At 34.4% G+C, this 24,807-nt stretch overlaps 2 protein-coding genes and 1 pseudogene across 6 annotated transcripts in view; all 3 read right to left on the bottom strand.

The window, feature by feature from the left end:
• Nucleotides 1–4,590, bottom strand: part of LOC112037197 (sugar transporter ERD6-like 5) — a 17,783-nt gene extending 13,193 nt beyond the window's left edge. For 4 of the 5 annotated variants that reach the window (XM_065762475.1, XM_065762477.1, XM_065762478.1 and 1 more), the window contains exon 1: nucleotides 640–905. In XM_065762475.1, the coding sequence (XP_065618547.1) occupies nucleotides 640–843 (204 nt within the window). In that variant the 5' untranslated portion in view covers nucleotides 844–905. Of the gene's footprint in view, nucleotides 1–639; nucleotides 906–4,271 lie in introns of those variants that run through there. The other variant, XM_065762476.1, reaches the window with a different exon arrangement.
• Nucleotides 4,591–8,424: 3,834 nt separating this feature from the next.
• LOC112014112 (annexin D8) lies at nucleotides 8,425–12,396 on the bottom strand. The gene is made up of 6 exons (XM_024046489.2): nucleotides 11,449–12,396; nucleotides 10,305–10,450; nucleotides 9,912–10,130; nucleotides 9,398–9,610; nucleotides 8,773–8,862; nucleotides 8,425–8,631 (listed from the first exon to the last, which is right to left on the bottom strand). The coding sequence occupies exons 1-6, from the start codon at nucleotides 11,519–11,521 to the stop codon at nucleotides 8,425–8,427; spliced, it is 948 nt and encodes a 315-aa protein (XP_023902257.2). The 5' UTR covers nucleotides 11,522–12,396.
• A 1,171-nt stretch (nucleotides 12,397–13,567) lies between these two features.
• Nucleotides 13,568–17,411, bottom strand: LOC111993245 (nuclear intron maturase 3, mitochondrial-like; annotated as a pseudogene).
• Between the last annotated feature and the right edge of the window lie 7,396 nt (nucleotides 17,412–24,807).

Here is a 24,807-nt window from a genome sequence, read left to right as displayed (position 1 = left end):
CCAAGAATCTTCCAGTGCCATTTCATCAATCATCAACACAAATGATGCAACAAAAGGAACAAATGATGGAACAAAAGGAGAAAATGATAAAAGCTCAGAAATTGAACAAATAAGGATAGACCAAACTTCAAACGTTGAAGATGAAGAAATAGATGATGATAACATACCCCTCAACATGCTTTACAAGCGTCGACATACTTCAAAAAACAAAGCATTCAAGAAACAAAAAAACAAAATATCGCAATAAACCTCTTTATTACATCACAAAATAAATATCAATAATATGGAATGAATTACCATGCTTTTATCAACTTTTATAAAGCTCTTTATTACATCATAAAATAAATATCAATAATATGGAATGTTACCATGCTTTTATCAACTTTTGTTATACAATATTGCTCTAAAGTTGATTCTTTTTTTGCTGATTACTTCAACAAAATAATTATAATGAATATGTGTTTGCAATTTATAATTGTTACTTCTTATGATAAACTCAATGCTAACAAAGTTTTATAACAAATATGTTATAATATATGTACAATATTCTTCATAAAAAATTGCATTAACTATTATAACATTATCCGTGCATCGCACGGGCAACTTACTAGTTATATATAAAAATGGGATTATACTTACAACACTGCCACCAGTGAAGGCACCGCAAGCTGCCACAATGGTGCTGATAACAAGAATAGCTGTGGCACTGGAATCACTTGGCCGAACAGTAGCACCACCATTATTATTTGCACCATCACCAACATGGCCATTGCCATTATCTACTATGTTACTACTCGCCTCTTGTTTTACAAGTAGAGACTTTCTCACCACTTCATCCTCCATATTTCTTTCTTGGAATACAAAAGTACTGAGGCAGAAAACCTATAGGGAAAGAAATTATGTTCGTGTATTACAGAGAATGATCATGGAGAGACTACTATACGTGGGCTCTCCCACGTTCCAAGACCAGCAATAATTGTACTTACTAGTAGATACTTTCAAAGTGGGGTCCTAGAATTTATTTTTACCAAAATTATGGTGCAGTAGACTGTGATTAATTAATTATAACTTATACACTTACTATTTTTTTCTCTATCAATTGCACTATATTACGTTACAGTTACAATAAAGCCTGGGTTTGGATATAGCGTTAAGCTGCGGCGCGTTTTCTTTCTGCGTTTTCTCTTTTTTTTTTTTTTTTTTTCTGCGTTGACTTTGGGGGACAAAATGTACTGTGTGTGCACTGTTCACGCACTGTTCATGCAATATTTAATATTAAAAGTGGGTCCCACAATACTATTCACACATTTAAAAATTATTTTGCTACAGTGTTTGCAGCAACAATAAGTTTTTATCAACTTTCAGCAACAATAAGTGCTATCCAAACGGACCCAAAAAGTTGTGAAAAATTATGTGTTTCTATACTTTTCCCCACTAATATTGCATTATTGCATACTGCCATAAAGTTTTGAATCTTCTGATGAAGATTGGCACTGGAATCACTAAGCCGAACAGTAGTATCAGGACCAGCGTATTACCACTGTCACTGACACCATGCAGCCATTGCTAAAGTTAATTTATGTTATCATATTAGAGCATCTTTATCAGCTGTGCCATATGTGTCAAATGCTAAATATTTGGCACATTTGGCACACCAAACACCATTTAAGCCTATTTATCAGTTGTTCCATATCTCATATTTTTTGCAACATGCTACAGTACAATCATATATTTGCCACTGTACGGAACCGGTGTGGCATATGTATTTATTCTTTTTTATTCCTCTTTTCTCTCTCATATCTCTTTCATCTTCTCCTTCAGCTCACCGCCTCCATCTCCACTCTCTCACATATCTCTTTCTTCTTCTCCTTCAGCTATTCACCACCTCCATCTCCACTTTCCCATACTCTTTCTTCTTCCCTTTCCCCACCGATTCGCTCTATCCTCTCTGTTCAATGCACTGACGCTGCCGTTTCGCTGTTCCATTTTTCTCCGAGTTGCCGATTTCCTCTCTATTCTATCTCAGAGTCGCCGAGTCGCCGATCGCTGTTCTCAGATCGCCGATTCGCTGGAAAGGAAGTAATGTAAGCCCAATTTTTTTACTTCTCAATTTGAAAAACTGAAGCATGCTTCTATTTTTGCTCTAGATTTGCTGGGCTTTTGTTTGAATGAATCTGAAAAAAATTGTGGGTTTTGAATGATGAAGTGATTTGTTTGGTTATCCGTCTGCCAATTAGATTTTTAGGTTATTTTGACTTAATTTCCCTGTTTTTTTGTTTGTTTGTTTGCTTTATTTATAAATTGTTAGCTTTTTTTTTTTTTTTGGGTTTCTGGATTTATGAAATGATGAAGCCAATGTCTTATTCTTAGCTGAGTTTTACCCAGTGAACTTGATGTACCCGTGAGTTTTATATAATTACTCATTCAATTATAAATTTATAATAGTAAAATTCTTTTGTTTTTCACCTCAAAATTACAAATAATAGTAACATTATTAAGAGGTGGGTCGGTTTGGTTAAATGGATTTTAAGGAGGATGGAAAAAGAATAACAAAAAATAAGAGAAAAGTAATTTATAGGGATGTTTTGTCCAGTAAAATTGTAGAAGGAAAATTAGTAGAAGCCAGGGGTTTTTTCTGGCACCAAAATATTAGGAAAGAAAACTAGAGAGAAAAAAGAAACAAAAAAAGGAGCAGCTTTTTGGACCATAATGACGTTCAAAAAAAAAAAAAAACTGGGTTCAATTATTTTTTGTCCTTTTCTTTTTCATTAGTTTTCTCTTACCATCTGTTTTTGTCCTTTCTGTTACCATATATATATGTTATCGGTTTTGTATATTTTGTATTTTTTTTTTTTGTCTTTTTTCTGATATTATGCTTCTCATTCCCATTTTTTTTTCATCTCTTTTTTCTTAATAAATTCTTTTAATAATTTTTTTTATTTAATAGGGGTATGGAAGTAAATTTATACTAACAATATTTTCGATCCCCTCTTTTTTTGGACTTGGAAAATTTCTTTTATTTTTATTTTCTCTTTTTTTATATAAAAATAAAATATTAAGAGATCTTTTTCTTAATTTATTTTTTTAGTCGATTCACTATTTTTTTTTTTAACAATAAAATAAAGAAAGTAGAGGCTAACGGTGTTTTTGTCTTTGGATACTTCTATAGCAAAAAGAATGGAAAAAAATATGATATTTCAAAAATCTTTTTTTTTTCTTGGTGTTGTTTTTAATTTAGTGAGTAAAACATATATATAATACTAAGTAGGTTCGATAAAGTCAGATTGAAAGTGCTATATATTTTGCATCAAACTATTTTGTTTTAACGTTTTCTCAAAGTTAGACTTTCCACTCACTCCTCTCATTGTCATTATCACCAATTTATCATTTAAAAAAAAAAATTGTTCACAAAGGTGTTATTTATTTTTTTTTTTTTACAAGTTCCAAAAAGGATATGAGAACATAATTTTGTTTATAAAATAGAATTTGGGCTAAGCCTCTAACTATAGAGACAAAGGAAATTGTAGGGTCAGTTTTTGTAGCCCAAAAGATAGGAGTTCCCCCAGGCCCCAACGAACCAAGAACAATGAATTTGTAGAGAGTGGATCGAAGGTTTAGGCGCTCGCCGGCGTGCATGAAGCATGAACTACTTTTTTTATTGAAAAATACTTAGAACTATTTACAACTGGGGGATGCTCCTCGGCCAGGGGCGAGGAGGTTTTTTGCCCCATACTNATTTCTTGTTCCCTAATTCAAAGGTGAAATGATAAGTCTAAAGCTCTACCATTTAGTAGAGATAGAAACAGTAATGCAATAACTCTCGTGCATATCTGCTCACATCTTCGAAGCTTGGGAAAAATGTCAGGAGTGAATTTCTGTGCTACACTCAGACTACACTTGATTTTCATTGGACCCCTGCATTCATTACATATCACAAAACAATGTAAATATAGACAAACGGCAACAAAAATGTAGCAAATAGAATTACTGTTTGTTTTGGTTTAGCTGATTTTCATCTGGGATGCAGAGCTGTACTTTTGCCCAGCTTATTTTTAGGCAAAATTAAACCTAGTTTGATAATAATGTGTAACAACAACAAGAAAACCTTGATCCCAATTGTAGGATCAACTATTGGATCCTCAATTGATTAGTCGTGATCAGCCATTTGTATTATTTTACATCAAGGTGTATGAAATACTAAAAATAAAATATTGATGAATTATAGTTCTAAGTTCTTCCATTATTACCACTAAAAATGGGATTATACTTACAACACTGCCACCAGTGAAGGCACCGCAAGCTGCCACAACGGTGCTGATAACGAGAATAGCTGTGGCACTGGAATCACTTGGCCGAACAGTAGCACCACCATTATTATTTGCACCATCACCAACATGGCCATTGCCATTATCTACTATGTTACTACTCGCCTCTTGTTTTACAAGTAGAGACTTTCTCACCACTTCATCCTCCATATTTCTTTCTTGGAATACAAAAGTACTGAGGCAGAAAACCTATAGGGAAAGAAATTATGTTCGTGTATGACACAGAATGATCATAGAGAGACTACTATATGTGGGCTCTCCCACGTTCCAAGACCAGCAATAATTGTACTTACTAGTAGATACTTTCAAAGTGGGGTCCTAGAATTTATTTTTACCAAAATTATGATGCTGTAGACTGTGATTAATTAATTATAACTTATTCACCGACTTACTATTTTTTTTTTTATCAATTGCACTATTTTACGTTACAATTACAATAAAAAGTTGTGAAAAATTATGTGCTTCTATACTTTTTCCCCACTAATATTGCATTATTGCATACTGCCACAAAGTTTTGAATCTTCTGATGAAGATTGGCACTGGAATCACTAAGCCGAAACAGTAGTATCAGGACCAGCGTATTACCACTGTCACTGACACCATGCAGCTATTGCTAAAGTTAATTTATGTTATCATATTATGGTCTTGTTTTAAAAGTAGAAGTAGAAACTTCTATCATTATGGTTGCCAGGGCCGGCCCTAGGCCTTGCCGATTTAGGCATGACCTAAGGCCTCCTAATATAGAAAGGCCCCTAATTAATACGGGGGCAGTAAGTTTTTTTTCTTTTTTTTAATTAAAAAAAAATGAGTGAGTTACTTGCTTTTTATTTTTATTTCATAGGTTTTATAAATTGATATATCATTGATTATAATAAGTAATTCAATACTCATTTATTTTTTTTATTGAAATGTCACATGAATTTGTAAGTTTTTTATAATAAAATTTGTAGTAACTTTAGCATCTTTTTCACACACACACAAAAAAAAAAAAAAAAAGAATTAATAGAAATACAACACAATCACCAATTCACTATTAAGTGAATGAAAAATATTAAAACTAATACAAGTTTTATGAAAAAAATTAAAAAACTAATGTGACAGGAATATGATTGGTGCCACTCAAACAATATAATAAATTGAATGTTTTGAATAACTTTTTAGTGACACGTTGTAAAACCTACATAGTAAATATTACTAACTCACTCAAGGTGAATTAGTTTTATTAATTAGTAAGAATTAATAATAGATTTGAAATTAAAAAATATATATTATAAAAAATAAAGTAAATATTATTTAAGTGATATTTAGATATAAAAACGTCCCTTTAAAATTTTTCGCCTTAGGCCTTAAACTATTTTGGGCTAGCTCTAATGGTTTCCCCGCCATATTTACTTTCTTGGAATGCATAAGGGAGACAAAATATATAATGGGGAAGAGATAATGTTTGCTAATAATGTGTTTTTGAATTTGAGACTCGGTTTTCCAATTTTAGCTAACTACTTTTCAAAACATTCGTATTATCATATCAATTCATATTCTAAACCATATTTCATTTAAATATTAATTTTTCTTTTGTTTTTTTTTTTTTTTTTTTTTTTTTTCACTTTTCAAAGGAAAACTCTAAAGACACACAAATCCACACATCTTGTGACACACACAAATCCTCAACCAAACAGATAGCCTAAAATAAAGAACCTCCTGCTAATAATAGAATGGCAGGATTTTGCATTCAATTCATGAGTAGAAACTAGAAAGGCTTACCCGAAATTTTCAATTCGCCTTGTAAAATTTTACTGTTAATTTTCACTCATCATTTCAGATTTTTTTTTTTTTTTTTTGAAAATGAAGAAAAAAGAAATGGGTATAGAAGGGGGCAACCAGAGTAACTTTTCTACCTAAACATTACTCTAATCAAGGGTGGCGCCAAATACTAATGAGAGGGGTCACAGGACCACTTGAATTTTTTATTTTATTTTATTTAATATACCTTAAAATTTTTGAGTTTTAAATTAATAAGGGTCTTTTGACCACCCTAAAAAAAAAAAAAAAGTTGAACACCCATAATAATACCTCTCCAAAATTTTGTCCATTGAAAGTAAACAAAAAAATTGCAAGAAATGCAATGTTCACAATATTTTCCTAACAAATTCTAAATACAGGTTGTTACTAGTAAAAAAAAAAAAACACCTTTCAATGGTAAGTTCAAATTAAAAACAGTAAAAACTTACTATTTAAAATGTACACTTTTAAATAGCTAATCTGTTAGTACTTATTTTAGTCTTTAGTCAAATTTGTTGGGTTTATGTGATATTTTTTTTCAAAAAGATAATCTATTTTATTTGTATTAGTACTTATTTAGGCAATATGTTAGTAATTGAACGAGTGATCAATAGCTTAATAATTACTTGGTTTTGTACATTAAAAAAGATGTAACTGATAATATTGATAATGAAATTATCATATCACATAATGATTTCAAAATACGAAAACTTGTGAATGAAAATTTTAAAACTTTATGTATTTGCGTATGTTTTTTTTTTTTGTGATGTTAATATAGTTAAGTTTTATTATTATTAAATTTTTTTTAATTTAATTGTTTTTAATGACTATCCTGACCTCACGAGGACGCTAGTGGTCACTGGGCTAGAGGTCTGGGGTATTTTTCAAGCAGCACTTTCCATCAAGGGATTCGAACTTGAAACGTCACTCTCAAGCCAGTCTAGTAGAGTAAGACCAATGATCACCGTACCACCACCATGGATGGTTTTCACTCTACAGAAAATTAATTATGGCCCAGAAAATTCGTTCATATGTCTTTAAAAAAAAAATAATTAATTTGCAATGGCCCTTCACTTTAAAGTTTCCTGCATTGTACGTTTCACTGGAGTGACAGTTTGTGCACTCCCCAAAGGGCAAACAGATGCACAGTATTTCTTTATTATTTCTCTTCTTTTGTTTGGATTTGATCTGAGGGAGAAGGACAGATGCTGTATTCCAAAGTCATGACATGAATGAAGTTACATAGTCAGCGTGATGCGGGAGTGATTTGGCTGTGTGTGTGTATATATATATATATATATTTTACTATTTTGTCATAAGTCTTAAATTTATTATGAAATTACCAAATATGGCTGAATTCGGCACTTAGATAGCCGACTTTGAAGTTAATTAACTAGGTAATTTTGCATTGCATGAGGTGGTAGGGTCTGGGGACATGATGAATTTGGTACTTTTAGTATTGAATTCACTTCTAAGAAAACCAATTGGACTGGTCTATATCCTCCTTGATTAGAGACAGTTTAGAAATTACAAAGAGATTTTTGAATTGCAATTTCTATTAGATTAGTGGAGTTTGTAATGCTGCAGTACTTTATGCTACAGCTAAGCAGAAAAAATAAATTCTGTGTGAATTAGAAGCTGAAATCTCTAAAAAAAAAACCTCAAACCTTTATTTTTCTAATTTTATTTTGTTGTTGTTAATATCGCTAGAAAATTTGCCTTTTTCTTTTTTATATTTGCCTTAGGCCCCAAAATGAACAAAACCACCCCTGATTAGCTTCTCCTTGAGAGGCTTTAACTCCATTGCAGCTCCTTCTTTGTCAGCAATGCACAGTGCTTTTGAGAGCTTGTTGAAGTCTTAAGGGGACTGTGTCCCGTTCGTCCATTAACTTGGTGAAGTAGTAAGAGGAATCACTTTTGTTTTGACTAACAGTTGCAACATGTGATGCAAACTTGTGAGATCTAATGAAAAAGTTTGAGATTAAAGCTGTACCCAATATACAAAATTCTCACATTTGTGGGGTTCGAGAGAGATATTATGATGCTAAGCAACATTAAACTCTTTTTTTTGGGGGTTTGAGAGTGATTTTGGTAGGCAGTGTTACACTCAATTTTCTTTAAAAAGACAACAAAAACATTTTGAAATTGCAATTAAAAAAAAATTGGGGTACAACAAATTTAAATTTAATTAAATTGATTATTTCTGAAGAAATGTTTAAAGCAGAAGTGCTAAACTACATTTCTCTAAAGCCAAAGGCGTGCAGAATATCTTGTTGAAGAATTTAATCTCCTTAACTAATAAATTGGTTAAAGAATTAATCTAAAGCTCATCCTTCCCCAATAAGGCAAGAAGAAATGCCTTGTAGTCTCCTGATGTGTCCCTCTCTATGGCATTCTCCAAAGTAACATTGTTTCTCTTAAAATAGATTTTCATGATGTCCTTCAAATCCTTTTCTGCACGAGTGATGATCACACGGCTGAGAGCATCTTCATCAGTTCCTACTGTATTGATGGCAGTACGCAACACCTGAGTTCCAAAAAGAGTCCAATATATATACATACTTTATGAACATTTTTCTCAACCAAATTATGTACTAATTATATCCTCTCACAAATTGTAAAGCTAATTTAAAACGAGTCTCATAACTTAATAAAATGTTGCATATACCTTTGCATAGTACTTCTGAGGGTCTCTGATACATCGGATAGTTGTACGCAATGCAGCAAGATAATTATCAGTTGGGTCACCCAACAAACCCTAAAAAATAACATTTCAAACATTTTAATTATCATTTAATTCCAAGGTCCATGAAAAATTGAGATACAATAATAATAATAACCGTATTGAAGTTGATGAGAGACCAGATTAATTTTAATTTATAAAAGTGAAGATAGACCATTTAATAAGTCAAGCATCTATTATATGTTAGACAATTAAGTGATTTTAATAAATTCAATGTTTAATTTATTATAGAGTAAAGCTTATTTTTTTAGCTTATATTTGTATAAGACCATCACTGTAAAGATTTCAGAAAAGATCTTATTCATTATATTTAAACTTTGGTCAATTGTATTATATAGATTTATTTGAATGGTTTAGATTCTACTATAAAAATGAAATATTAATGGCTCCATTAATATTAATTTGTTAGGCCACCATCCTATCATAGTTTTCTCTAATGACAATTACAATTATTAATAAGCAATTTGTAAACAACCTGTACTTTCCCAACACCTCATGGATCCCCCTTAGTTGCTATTTCTTTCCTTTTTTATAAACAAACTTTCTATACCTTGGTAATGGATGTACCATGAATATCTCTGTAGCGGTTGAAAGTTCCCTTGAGCTGTGCCTTGCTTCTTGTACTAAGAATTCTAATCAACTCTTCATGGTTAAAAGCCTTTTCTTGGATTTCCTCATGAAGAATGCCTGCTTCTGAATCTGCCATTTGCGTATCTAATTCATACCCGTCATACCTGTATGCGCTTACTACTGCCAAGAGAATCTGCATCAAAGTCCCATAAGCTACTCATAGACATAAAGTGGAACTATTCTTGATTATTTTATTAAAATTTTTAAGCCAAGAGATTAGAATAGCAATAATGTTGGATATATAATGTACTAGTAATATATGCATGGTTTGAAATTTGATCATTTTGACATGATGCAACTCAATCTATCCAACCTATATATATGAATGTATTAAAGAGTAAAATGTTAGTGTTACTAAATGGAAAAATGACTTATTTAACATTGGTTTTGATTAATTTGTGAATGCCATTAGTATCTTGACATTTGACACATACTTTCCTAATGTCACCAGTTGTGTAAGAAGCCACATCTTCTTCAATAGAGTGCTTGTAGCGATGACGATAAGCACGTCTTACTGCCAAGAGCTCTTCTGGAGATCCAATGCAAGCTATTTCAATGATTAGCCGGTAATCGGGTACATCCTTCTTCAGTGCAGCATTGGTTAAGACAGCATCCCTATCAGCAGGGTCCAGTGTCCAGTGGCATATAGCTCTCTATGTCCATGTCATTTTTATTGTCAAAAATGTCAACATGAAAAAAGAAAATACCCAATTGTAATTCATTGAATCATAGGTACATACATGTAATAAATAAATCTAAGTCAAGTATATTCTGAATATGTCATCTGTATGGATATTTAGATAGATAATTTTTGTGGAAATATAAACCTCAAAGTCCCCGGAAAGTTCACATTTAAGTTGCTCGATGAGATCCTCTTGATAAACTTCCTCATAAGCTAGCCCAATAAGCTTCCTCTGATTTGCATTTCTGTGTCCTAGTGTGGAAATTAAAGCCCTTTCATCTGTTCCCCATCCTGAGAAGGATATCCAAATAACAAAGGAAAAGGATTAGTAGAGTCATTGGCTTTTGACAAATGTATACCCTTCTAAGAAGAATTAAATCAATTAATACATGAATGGTAAAAGTAATAACTTCATTTTTCTTACTATAGTAAAAAAAAAAAATAAAAAAAAAAAGGGAGAAATCATACAAAACTTTAGATTTTTTTTTTAAGATGAACATATTTCTGAGGGTGAAGTTTAGGTCTAGTGTTTTAATGCATTGGATGAGACACGAAAGTGACATATGATCATTTTTGGACACGTGTAGTATCTATTTTAGTATTACAATGTATTAGAACACTGGACCATGAAAGGAAAACCAAATCCTATTTTTGATTTCAAGAATATATATTTTAATAAATAAGTTTAGAGAATAAATATGGAGTGCTTTTGATATTTTATCTAACATAAATTTCCCCTTCTCAGTCCTAATTTGCAATAGAGCGCTACTAGTAAAGAAAAATGAAATATGTATAGAGCCTGCCTTGGCAAAGTGTCTTTTTTCTAGATACCCCTTTGTTTCCTTTTTATTTTTTTTTATTATTATTATTATTTTTTCATATGCTTAAATAATGGAAAACATATAAATGAAATGCTGTTTTCCATATAAATCAGTTTTGGATTAGTAGTTGAACAAGTTTCTTTTTTGATAAATATAATTGAACAAGTTTCTACATCAAACGAACATAAGAAACTGCTTATGTAACAAAATCTTTTAGCTGCCATGACAGATTGTTACCATTTCGTTTAAATGGAAAATCAATTGAATAAAATTGTTCAAGCAATAAAAAAAAAAATATTTTCATTTTCATAAATTTGATGAATAATCTCAATAATTAATTAATTAATTAAAGTTTTAGAAACAACAAAAGGAAATTTAATAGAACTTTTTAACCATATTACCAACATATGAGATCAGTAGCATTTTTGGCATTCACAAAAACAAAATAAGGATTAAAATAAGAATAACCTAGACAAGCCTTCTTGATATTCTCTGCATCTTCAATCGGGGAAAATTCCTTGGGAGCAATTATGGTGGCCATTTTTTGCTCTTCCTCTGTCAAGGCTCTGACTATTGTTTCTTTTTTTCTTTTTTTTGTTCTTCATTTATAGTGGCCAAACATTTACAGCATCCGTTTCAAAATTAATCTCAATATATGTTATTCGCAGCAGTAATTAATAACATTTGCATGTAACTTATAAAGAAGTTGTACCGGTTCCCATAGTGATAATCTCACTTGTGTATTTCATTACAATTACTGATAACAGAAAAAGTTAGAATGATATAGTAGGACTTATGACCAAGAAACATGCATAAACGAATGTGCAGCCTCTAAAACCATAGCACTTAAAGTCGCTTCTGCCACAAATCCCACTAGTTGGTGAAGAATTAGCTTTGAGTAATTTGCAATTCAAAGGGGGAGAGTTGTAAGTTGGCAATCTGTGGCACTTACAACAAAACATGTTGGTGGAAACTACCATCGAAGCAGCTTCAATAATACTACTTTACCTTACTTCATTTTACACAATATCTCATTACTGATAAAAGAAGATACAGATTATTAGTCCACAATAAGCTACCATTAAAATGCCCTATGTTACCCAGTGTTGACAACTTCTAGTAGAATTTCAAGTGCCTATGCTCTTCGTGATCTAAAATTATTTGCCTCCTCTTTATTAGATTTAGCTGGACTTAACGCAGCAAAAGAATTCATATCTGAAGCAAACTGAGAATTTTCTTCTACTTCTAAAGTGCCAAACAATTCAATTTCAACTGCTTTTGATTATTTGATAATCCAATTCACATCATCATGAAAAACATTCTTTTTTTCTGTTTGGACTAGGTGGCCACCTTGATGGTATTTTGAACATGTTGAGCTAGGTTTGGGGCGTGACATAAACCCGAAGGTCCATGATTCAATTCACCACACTATTGGTCTATAGGGTTTTGGGGTGTCTCTTGGACAAGAAGTAAAATAGTCTTGTCAAGAGCTAAGCCACCACTTCTTTATGCCGAGAGAGAGAGAGCCTCTCAAAGTAATACCAACAATATCCAAAATGAAAAATCCAATCTTATTGTCCATCTCATTTCTCATAACCATTTTCTGTACACAGTGTATCATCTATATCTTCTAGAAACTACCTTCCACCTTCAAAAACCACATTTCTCCACACACAAACCCATTAAACTTGATAATTGATATTGCAACCGCCAAACAATGAAACAATGACATTCCTTCGGCTCACCAAAACTCAAACCTCAAAAGCCCACAAAACATTAGACTTCATTAGTAACAAAACCTTCTTCAACCTGTTTATGGTCAGTCAGTCTGCCAAAAGCTCAGCCTGCTTCGTCACAAAAATGATCAACACTTTCCCTTCTGAAATATTCTTTTTTACTTAAAAACTTGAAATTCAGTACCTCTGATTCCAATGACTCACACAACCCCCAATAGCCATTCCTACAAAGAACAACCACAAAGACCAGTTAAAAGGAAACAAGTGTTCAATACTGATAGTGAAAATTTTGATAAATAATAGGGAAAAAAAAGTATATTGTATTTTTCAGAAGTGCCAAACATAGACTAAACTCTGAAAGCAAAAGAGATAATTACAATACAAGTAAATCATCAAAGAAAAATGAAGATTAATTTCAAGTCAATGCAAGCATATACACATACATCACCTATCATAATTTTTTTTTCACAAAAAAATGGCTGTGCTTAAGATTTGAACTCGCACACCTTTGGTTAACCAATCATACAATTAGGAGTTAAAACACACCGAGTTAAGCCCAACTTCCTACTACTCAGACTTAGCTCTTTCAAAAAATTTATAGAACTCAATATTGGCTCGAGCTTCATTCCAGTCTCAATATTCTGGTTGGAGCTCAGCTCATGCAATACTCAACTCTCTTCCAAGCTGATTGCAAGCTCCAAAAAACTTCTAAATGCTAGCTGTTTTGAGCATTTAAACTTGGAAAGCTGATGAGCTCTACATCAAGGGTAAGGTAATTGCACATAAGTGATGGCTTTTTATTACACGAATGGGTACTCTTTTCATCATTTGTTTGCAAAATGAGAACCAGAGAGAGAAAAATCCATCTTATACATGAAAAGCTTACAGAGAGATGACAAAATAATGAAAATAATAAAATAAAAAATAACAACAGAAAAGTTTAGGAGAATGTGCTGTCTATGCTTGATTTCTAAAATGAAAGCATCAGATCAGTTTGAGAAGAAGAATATTCCCTCAGATCTATGATGGAGAACCTCTATCAAGCCAGCGCACCAGCTGAGCATGATGGTGCTTAAGCCCAAAAGTCAGAACATAGTTCAAGCACAGGTCATCTTGCTTAACAAACAAGCCAAGCAAACTTTGATCGAGCTGCTTGCAAGCAGCTTGGCTCTTTTTTATACCCTACAGTACTTGAGAACAGCTCTTCACATGTACCTACCACAAGCAAGAAAAGAGTTGGAAGAACAGGTTTTCTAGCATTATTTTAAATAAAATCAGAAAGATCAAAGGTAAGAGACACTAAACACTTCAGAAAACTGAACCCCAACCACAAACTAAAAAAAAAATCCCAACATCAAATATGGACAAAAAATCCTTAAAACTGCAAAGGTGTAACTTCAGAGGCATTTAGTGAAGTTTCAATGAAGAAACAAAAAATAAACCAAAGAAACGTCAGCACTAAACTGCATTTAGGGCTATTCACTCAAAATGTAACAAAATTTAATTAACAAAGATTTTTTTTTAAATGTCATAGATATAAATCTCCAGAAACACTTTCTAATGGGTCAACCAAAAATTGGAAACTCATGGGAAAGAAGCTTCAATGCACAAAAAGGTTTTACCAGTCCCATTTCCCATTAAAACAAAAGATGCTCAGGGAAAAGAACAAATGGGTCCCCTTGGTTATAGTAGCCACTAACTTTTTCACCAGACATGCCAAAGGAAATCTTTTAGTCTGTGTGTGACTTACAAATAGAAAAATAAAAAAGAGAGTGAAATGATTAATATATTTTATCCATTGCAAAGACCTATGGGTTTGTATGAATCAAACAACAAATTAAGGATCAAACAGCTGGTGTGGTGAGCATGACAGTCACAATGCTGTAGAATAAATTGAGCATGTCAACATGAGATACTTACATTTTCATAGAAGAAGGTCAGAAGGCACCGCAAAAACAGTTTAAGGAAAGACATGATTATCATATTGAAAGGATACTTAAGTAAGGCACAAGTACAGAATTTTCAGGGACAAAATGGTTTTGTAATCCTGTTCCATCATAATAGACTGAGCAATGAGATAAATCAAGTGCTCAGGGTTGGGAAAACAAAGGATGCCTTTCACAAAAACCTGGAGAAGCTACGAAATAACCATCCAAAATCCTGGAGAAGTATTGGATAATGACTACTTGAATATGTTTCTCTATAATGGTTTATAATAAGCTTCACACAGGATTCATAACCACAAATGACCATGACATTAGTAGCTAAAAAAAAATCAATAAAAACGCAAACAATTTACACAATTTACATGTCACCTACCTGGTCTCATTCCAGAAAAGAAATACAGAAGAATTTCTTGAACAAGATTCAGATCAATAGCAGCCACCAGAACCAATGCCAATTATGTAGAAAACTGCAGCAGAACATGCAACATTCAGTCCACATCTGCAGCAGAACATGCAACATTCAGTCCACATCCACAAACGCAGTGCAGTCAATATCTTGCAGGGTGATATTCCCCATATATAAATCGTTTATGTGATGAGAACAGAGAGGAAGGCATTTCCAATTGAGACTTTCATGAGTTGCACCCATCCCTGGGACTCACTTGTCCTCAACAGATGGGTTCACATTCAAACGGTTCTGCAGTAACCGTACCCGATAATAAACAGTATCTATTATGTCACAGAAATAACCAATACAGGAACATGAAGGCTCATCAGAAGCCAACCTGATCAAAGCCAAAGACAAAGCCCCGTCAACAGGCATTGGATCTGAAAGATTTTGATCTCCCATAATTTTAACCTCTCTTTCTGTGGGGAAGTTCCCTTCTTCATTTCCATTAAAATCAGAGACCTTCAAATCTTTAGTGTAATGCATAATGGCTTCACGTTTGGTTGATTCATGCTTCTCTGCTAGTGTCAAAATGCAAGAGAACCTCAAGTGATAAGTTACTACAGTTTTAACCATCTTGAAGTTGTGACAGCAGCAGAAGAAATCAAGCCACCTTCTTCCTACACCTGCATACCACTTGATAATATCAGTATCTTCAAGAGCAATGAGTAACTTGATCGGCCTAGGGCAACCCATGTTATTTGTAATTTGTAAAACCAGCCATCTTAACTGCCTTCCTAACAAGTTCTATTGCTGCATCAACTTTCATACACAGCCTCGTCATATCCTCAACTGTGCTCTTAGCATATTTCCGTTCCTCTTCCTCCTCCACTCTTTTTTCTTCTTTCTCTAATGCCTTAGCTTGGACCGGACTCAAATACTTGTCAACTTGCTCTTGAAACTTATCATTTATCATAAGCATTAACCAGCTCTTGGGGTAATTGATCCCTAATGTGCCTTAAAGAGAGAAAATCACCTGCTGTAAGCATCTGATGCCATTCCCAACGCTATTCCAAGGAACCCAAGAAATCTTGGACCACTTCAGTCAGTCCAAGTTCTGAAGATTTCTTGAACCTCATTTTCAATTTGAAAGTCAAATTTAAACCCATCACTTTGCTTCAACTTCTTAAAAACATGCTGCAATATCTTCATCCCCTGTATCTTTCTATTCCTCTCTCTAGCATTTTTAAATTCTAAAGCTCTAGCTTCCTTCTGCCTAAGGTACTTCTTCCGTGCCCTAATTGCTTTCTCCGTCATGGGAGGATGCAAAACTGAAGGTGGAACTGCCTGTAGTTCCATACCTAGAAACCTAATATTCTCAGATACCGCACTATGAATTGCCGTCTTCATTTTATCGACCCTCAAATCCAACCTACCTTCTAAATATTTCAAAACCCAATTCTTAAAGTCCATGGTCAACGTTTTTGACCCTGATGTTATCACTAATATTTCATCCAAATACCTGACCACATACATCTTCACTGGCTTATAAAACAGGCCAGACATCCAAACAAGCTGCTCCGATTTAAACTTTGGATTCTCCTGATTTTTCTGAAGACGCATATCTTGAATTTCTTTATCAAACCCATTAAAGTAAATATTAATCAAAATTGAACACAACCCGCTTTCTTGAGGAAACCCCCTTCCTAAAGTAACAACCACCCAATTCAATTCCCACCACCTCACACTCAAACAGCCTCTTTATTAAACCAATCAAAGAATCATCTTTTATTTTCTCTTCAATAAACAAACACAACTTACTTACATGCCTATCATCAAACCTTTCTCTATCAAATGTGACACTAAACCACCAACTAGGATTCTCTACCGAGTTCTTAAGGTACCTAATGGCGGTGTGGCGTCCCATACAGAAACGCCCACCATAAGAAAAAGCTACAAACAGTTCATCATACAGAATTTCCAACACCATCCTAATAGCTTCAATCAAAACCTTTAATTTCAAGTTGGGCAAGACCAAGGACTCACCTTTCTTTCTTGAGGGCATCATCAAGTTTTGGCATTGTTGGGTTGTAAGGAAGTGAGGTTTTGGCAGGCGGTAAGGAGGACATTGGGCAAGGCAAGGACATTTGAGACAAGACTGGAGAATGTGCCATGTGAGTATTGAGTGAGAACTAAGGCTTTGAGTTGGGGTTTTGTGGGGGTTTCTGTGGGCTTTTGGGTTTGGGTTTTGTGGGGTGGAGATGGGTTTTGTAAGAGAGTTGAGAATAGTCTGAGAGGGGAAAGATTTGGAGACCTGAATTCAAGTGGGTTTATTCTTCTGACTCTGAGGTGTATAATCATTGAGACAACGAGAACAAAAGTGGAAGTTTGGACTTTCGATTGGAACCTCCACTTTTGATTTTGTTTTGGGGGTTTAATTTCTACTTTTCTATCTCCTTTTGTGAAAGTGAATTTTTTTTTTTAAATAACTGTTAAAGATGTCCATTTGAAAAAAATAATTTTTACTAACTTATTTTACTATTTAATTTATTTTTTTTATTATTTATAAATTTTATTGTACTTTTTAGTACTATTCATAAATTTTACTGTTATTTCAGATAACTTTTATTTTTAATTACAATACTTTGGACAAAAAGTTTTCAATTCCTACAAAATAAACGAATCTTAAACAGTTTTTAGTTTTCAGTTTCAGATTATAGCGAGGAGAGAATGTATTGCGACAATGGCCCGAATCCACAACAAAAATAAAAAATAAAGAATAAAATTAACCCCCCTTAAAGCAGAAGCTAATGCAGCCAGACTAGAAGCAACAAAGGCAGCAAAATTGGGGTATAAAAGGCACATGATTTGTGAAGGAGATGCTATAAACGTCATTTTGTCACTACCTAATTCTTGATCATCTCCTCACTTGTCTATTGCTATTTGCTAATTTCCTGACAATGCTTCTGAGAGTTAGAATTTCCGCCTATCCTTGAGTGCTACTTGAGGGATGTTAACAAACCAGAAACTCTTGTATTTCAAAAGGTTTTATTTAACACAAGCTACCTAAACTGAGCCTGCCTTAGCAAAGAGATTCCATATATGTCTCATTATGGTTTCTTAGTTCCATTCTTGCACCTCTTTCAAACCTAATCCACCTTCTCTTTTGGCTTGCATACAACATCCCAGTATACTTTAGCCCCCTAAAGCTCCTTTCCTTTCCATAGCCTTGGTAAAATTCTTTGGTAATATGAAGATGCTGGACCAGTTAAACCTAAAGGCTGTAAAGAACTGGGGCCATCATGCAAAGGAAAGGTTCCTTGCTGTCCAGGATTCAATTCTGCTTGTTATCTTATCAAGAAGGAGCAAACATTCTTTTGCACAAGGTCTTCGAGAAATTAGAGAAACCCTGAGCTATCTTACAAGTAGTGAGCCTTTTTGAATTGCAAGAGCTCAAATATTCGATTCTTCAGCCATCAGGAACAGCAGCACAGAAAACCTCAATCTTTTGAGAGTTCGTAGCCACACCAGACATATTTCCTAAACTCCTCCAGATACTAAGAAAAACTTACTGAAAACTAGGTGTTTATGTTTATAGTTGCTTCTGGATTTACATTTCCCATCCAATCAATGCAACATAAGCAAATATCTTTAGGGTGGAAGTTTACCATCCTCATGCCACACAACAACCTTGAACAGTGAACCATCTCAAAGAAGCTACTGGGGTATGGCAGCTGTTTTGTGGCTAAAGCAGAGATCATTGCACCAAATCCTTGCTCTTAATGCAAATTGAATCTATTTCTCATTCCCATCTTTGGGAGCAAAAGACATTGTTTGTATATCCAAGGGAAGGAGGTAAGTAGAGAAGGTTGCAACCACACAACCAACATCCAAAACCTGAACTACCCCTGCAGCACACAGATCACTTTGGTCTCACTTGTAGTTATATTCCCTAACCTGAATATACAACAAAATTTAGTACGTTAAAAGTATGAACAAAAACACATATTGATCCTGACACAAAATTTAGATGTCATGCGCACACACATTACAAATACATGTATGTATGTATGTATGTATATAGGTAGTAGTAAGAAGTTAATAAGTTAGCACTTAGCATAAGCTGCATAACAAGAAGCATTCAAGCTAGTCCTTTACTATAATGTTGACAAATCTTTAGCAACAGGTTAGGTGGAATCAGGGCTGGCTCAAGGTATTGTGGGGTCTAAGGCGACAACTTTAAGTGAAGTCTATTCTTATACTTTGAATATTAATAGAATATTTATTTAACTTTTGGGTTTTTTTTTTTTTTTTTTCATTTAACATCTATTTTTTTTAGAAAAAAAAAAATACAAATTAAAACAAATCCATCACATTACTCAATAACTATACAACTAAAATAAACACTATTCATTGAATGAAGTAACCAAATATTAAAAAAATTATGATTGAAAAGTTTAATAAAGTTATATATTTAATATTTCTAAATAGAATTTGAGTATAAATTTATTTACTAGTGGAAGATTAATGAGTTCTTTTAACATTTATGTATGAGAGATTAAATGATTGACCCATTAATTCAATGAAAATATTTTTCTTTAACTGATTTTTCTTTGATAAAAAAACAACTACTTTTATTATTGGTGAATATTTAGGGCTTAATTAATACTTCTATTGGTACAAGAATATCTCTATTGGTAAAAATTTAGGGGTCTTTTTTCATTGGGGGCCTTAGGCGTGCGGTTGCCTATTTGGCTCACCCATTGAGCTAGAACTCGGTGGAATCTTCTGGTGGTGGAAGGGAATGTCTCTCTAGGTCTTCTCTTCTAGAAACATCCAAGAACAGCAAATTCTTTCACATAAGAAAAATCATGGCATGGAAGTAACTCGTTGAATGTCAATGGGCACACAGTCATCCCAATTCCAAGGATCAAAAGTGGCGTTTCAATAAGAGCAACCTCGTTTGTAAATGTAGAAATACCTACAAGTTGAAATTACAACAATATCAACTAGAAGAACACGAAGTTGCATAGCTCAGAAATATTCCAAGGCATCTAGAGCAGCATGCTCTCCAAAGATCATGATCCTGACGATTCAACCTCAGAAGGTAGCAGAAATAAGCGAAGGCATGATGAGGATGAAGGGGTTGGACCTAGTGGAGAAGGTGATAACACCTTAAAATGTATACTTGTTATATATTTATGTGAGCGTTATCCCCATATTACTATGCTTAATTTGTATAATTAAGCCATGATTTGCATTAGTCCCTATTATTTATCTTTACATAATTTTTTGAATAAGATGTCATTCATTACGTGTAATTATCTACTTGTAGAAAATCATGTGAAAAAAGATGAGTTTACAAGAGTCTGTGAGAGAATGGAGGCCAAACTAGAATTAAAGAGGAATTAAAGGACTGTGCTTAAATGTCTAAGGAGGTGCAGCTGGAGTGCTTCGGTCGTCTACTATGTTTGGAAACTTCAAATAAGGAAAGAAATCAAAGGAAAAATCAAATTTGAGAACTGATCAGTATTTTAGGCATATCTCTCTCCTCAAAAATCCAATTGACACAAGGTCAGATAGGTTAGAACTAGGGGTGTTCGCAGTGCGATGCGGTGAGATTTTGGCCATTTTTAGCACTACATTTTGCGGTGCAGTTTAGCTAAAATCATAATTGCACCGCATCTTATTTTTGCAGTCACATGTGTAGTGCGATGTGGTGTGGTGCGGTTCAGTTTAGAGTTTAACCAAAATCATAACCGCACTGCACCTCATTTTTGCAGTTACATGTGCGGTGCTATATATAAAATGAGATTTGAAGTTGGTATATTTTTCAAATTTTTGGCATTTTCTACCCATCCCAAAACTAATTTTTCCCTTTATTTTTGGCCAACTTTTAAATTATTTAGCTAGTTTTTCTTTATTTTTGGTTGGTTTTTCTAGTCAACACTTGCTAGGATTATCAAACTTTTTTTTTTTTTGAAAACTAGGGTTATTAAACTATTAATAATATATTTAATATTATAAATATATTAATATATAAAGATGGTGTAGTGCGGTGCGGTTATGCTATTTTGCAAGCGGTTTTGGTGCGGTTTTTTCAGTTTATGCGGTTTGGTGAACACCTCTAGTTGGAACCATGACTTAAATATCTACAACTTTCTAGTTTTGGGTTTTTTGAAATTCTCAATTTTTGAAGGCCAAAATTAACTCACAAGTTACTGCCATAAACCTAGACGAAAATTAATATAGTAAAAGTATTATTTTCTTTTGATACTTTGGACATTAGGGTTTTGAAGGGAGGCTGACTCTTTGCGAGGGCTAAGGGCTATGTTTTTTCTATACAGTATGAATATTCAATGTGATTCTTTCTAGGATTTTATCAACAACATATTTGATTATCCAATTATATTTCTTTTAATGTATTAGTTCTTCCATACTTTCAATAAGTTCAATCATGTTTTTCTTATTGTTTAGATGAATTTCTAATAATTTCAAATAGAAATCAAGTTTTAAAGTGAATGGGTTTTTTTTTAAACTTTTCTAACCGCATTATTAATCTAGGTTATCATACGTTCTTGAATTGTCTCAATTCAACCGAATCATAAGTATTTAATTGTATAAGAACAATCAATTATGAAATATATAATTTCTTAGATCACAAATAATTTCATATCGATATAGGGAAACACCCTGATGCCATAGTATTTACATTATTGATTTAAATAAGTTTTTATTATTATTCTTGTTAACAATCACCAAGCAAAAGTATTTTTCTTCTTCACCCAAATTATTGTTTAATTATATTGTTTTTTAATTTACCCCGCTCCTTGTGATTCGACCTTAGTACCCTGAAAATTATATTATTATGATCTCCTGCACTTAGAAGTGAGCAAGCAGAAGGCTACTCTGATGAGGAACCACAGCCAAAGTGACTTTATAAAGTCGGGGAATTTATGGTTGATTCGGAGGATTTTAGTCAAAGGGAAATTTTTGACTTCGTTGCCAGTAAGTGATCATCTTTTTTCTTACTACTAACATCACTATTTTACCCACTATTTTACCTACTATTAATACTCTGCCACATTTAGTTTTTTTTTTTTTTTTTTGAGAATCCAAAGCGTGAAATTTCATTACTAAAACAGAAAACTTCGGTCAAGAATTACAAAGTTTGACGCATCACTGTGGATGTCTTCAAGCCAAATTTGTGGTTCATACAAGAATTTTGCTAACTTAGCAAGCTTATCAGCAACTTTATTTCCTTTCCGTCTAACATGTGAGAAAGACGCACTTCTCAAACTTGTAGCTAGCCTGTGTGAGTCCTCCACGATGTGACCAAAAGCTGTCATGCACTTTGAGTCCGAAACTAGATGCTTGTAGATGATCTCGGAGTCTACCTCAAAAACTACATCTTGTAGATTGAGTTCAATGGCGAAAGAGATGGCTTTCCTGCAAGCCAAGGCCTCCACGTCCTCCACTGTGGCTGGTAATGGAATGCGTTCCGATAGCGCTGCAATCACCATACCCTCTGAATCTCGTATCACTACTCCGATGCCAGCTGTGCCTGTGTCCAGGAAAATCGCCCCATCACTGTTGGCCTTGTACTGAGTTGGTGATGGAGGTAACCAGTGCGTTGGGTGGTCCGCCGGTCGTTGCTGCACTGGGATGTCTTGGGCTGCTTGAAATTCATTGAATCGTTCAACAGCGTCAGTATAAATCTTCCCCAGCGGCACCGTGGTTTCACCCATTCTCTGAGCATTTCTGTTATGCCAGATACCCCAGGCCACGTAAGCAAATATCTCAGCCAACCTTGGTGCATTCTGAGCTAAAATTCCTTGACATAAGTCACGGAAACACACCAATCTCTCAGCCAAAAAAGGTCGACAACTTTCCAGCTCCCACCAGACACCTTTCACCTCTGTGCAGTCCCAAAGCGCATGAATTGTGTCCTCTGTTTCACTGCCGCAGCGATCGCACACAGAATTTGCTGTGATGTTCCTCTTCAAGAGGTTCAGTTTTGTTGGCAGAGATTCATTTGCTGCTCTCCAAAGAAAGTGGCGGATTTTGTTTGGTAGGTTGAGCGACCAAATAGCCAACCAAAACTGTTTGTTGGCTGCTGTGTTAGAAGGACCCGGCGCCTTCATTGCTACCTCATTTGATAGGAGCTGGTAAGCCGATTTGGTGGAGTATTGTCCATTCCTCGTTGCTGACCAAATGAGTTTGTCTTCAGCTTGGGTGGAGCTCAAGGGTAAGCCAAGGATTGCAGCAGCTTCATGGGGGGCAAACTCATTCAGAATACGGTCTTCCAACCATTTGCCATTTTCTTCATCAATAAGAGCACACACCCGAGTATCATTGGGTAGATTTTTTTGGGGAGAGACCACCCGGCTTGAGTGCAAATCCGGCAACCATTTATCTCCCCGGATTAAGACTGACTTTCCATCCCCAATTCTCCACCTCGATCCCAACCTCACAGCCCTACAAGCTTTGAGAATGCTATTCCAAGCATAGGAACCCTTCACTTTCACACCCTCATCTAAGATAGAGCAATTGGGAAAGTATTTTGCTTTAAAGACTTTATAGAATAAAGAGTCTTTGTTATGGAGCAATCGCCATACTTGCTTCCCCAACATTGCTAGATTGAAATTTTCAATATCTTTGAATCCTAGCCCACCTTGACATTTTGGCTTACACAACTTCTTCCAAGCCACCCAATGTGTTTTCCGGCTTTCTTCTTTGTATCCCCACCAAAACTTCCGAATTAGAGATTCAATATCTTTACACAAACTCTTTGGGAGTTTGAAGCATGCCATGGTGTAGGTTGGCATCGCTTGGAGGACCGCTTTGATGAGTACTTCCCTCCCCCCTTGTGATAAAAGGCGCTCTTTCCACCCTTGCATTTTGTGCCAAATTCTTTCTCGAATATAGCTGAAGCTTTGTTTCTTTGCTCTACCCACCAAAGACGGCAATCCAAGATATTTCTCATAATTGGTGGTGACCCCAACTCCAAGCATATCTTTGATTTCTTGCTGCACCTGATAGTCGGTATTAGGGCTGAAAAATAGTTGGGTTTTTCCTTGATTAATCTTCTGCCCCGAAGAATCTTCATATTGATGTAGTATGTCAAGGATGGTGCTGCATTCTTGTGTGTTTGCCCGGCAAAACAGCAAGCTATCATCTGCAAAGAACAAATGAGAGACCTTTGGACCTGCACTACAGAGGGAGACCCCTCTTATTGAACCTGCAAGTTCTGCTTGTTGAATAAGTGTGTGTAAACCTTCTGCACATAATAGAAACAGGTAAGGTGATAGGGGGTCTCCTTGCCGGAGGCCTCTATTAGGGGTGAAGTGTCCATGTGGTTCACCATTCACCAATACAGAAAAAGAGACAGAACGGATACATGAGCTAATAAGGGAAATCCACCTACTTGCAAAACCCAATTTCTCCATTAATTTTTCTAAAAAAACCCACTCCACCCTATCGTATGCTTTGCTCATATCGAGTTTTAAAGCCATGAACCCTTCTTTTCCCTTTCTCTTATTTTTTAAATGATGTAGTGTTTCAAAGGCTACAAGAATGTTATCAGTGATCAATCTATCTGACATGAATGCACTTTGTGACTCCGAGACCAATTTGGGCAGGATTTTTTTAAGTCGATTGGCAATGGTTTTGGACACAATTTTGTACAATACATTACACAAGCTTATGGGTCTGAAATCAGAGGGTTTTTCTGGGTTTTTTGTTTTTGGTATCAGTG

Source organism: Quercus suber, unplaced genomic scaffold (assembly GCF_002906115.3).
Source record: "Quercus suber isolate HL8 unplaced genomic scaffold, Cork oak 2.0 scaffold_459, whole genome shotgun sequence".
Lineage (NCBI taxonomy): Eukaryota > Viridiplantae > Streptophyta > Magnoliopsida > Fagales > Fagaceae > Quercus > Quercus suber.
Note: the sequence above shows the minus strand (reverse complement) of the source record. Positions and strands in the feature narration are given on the sequence as shown.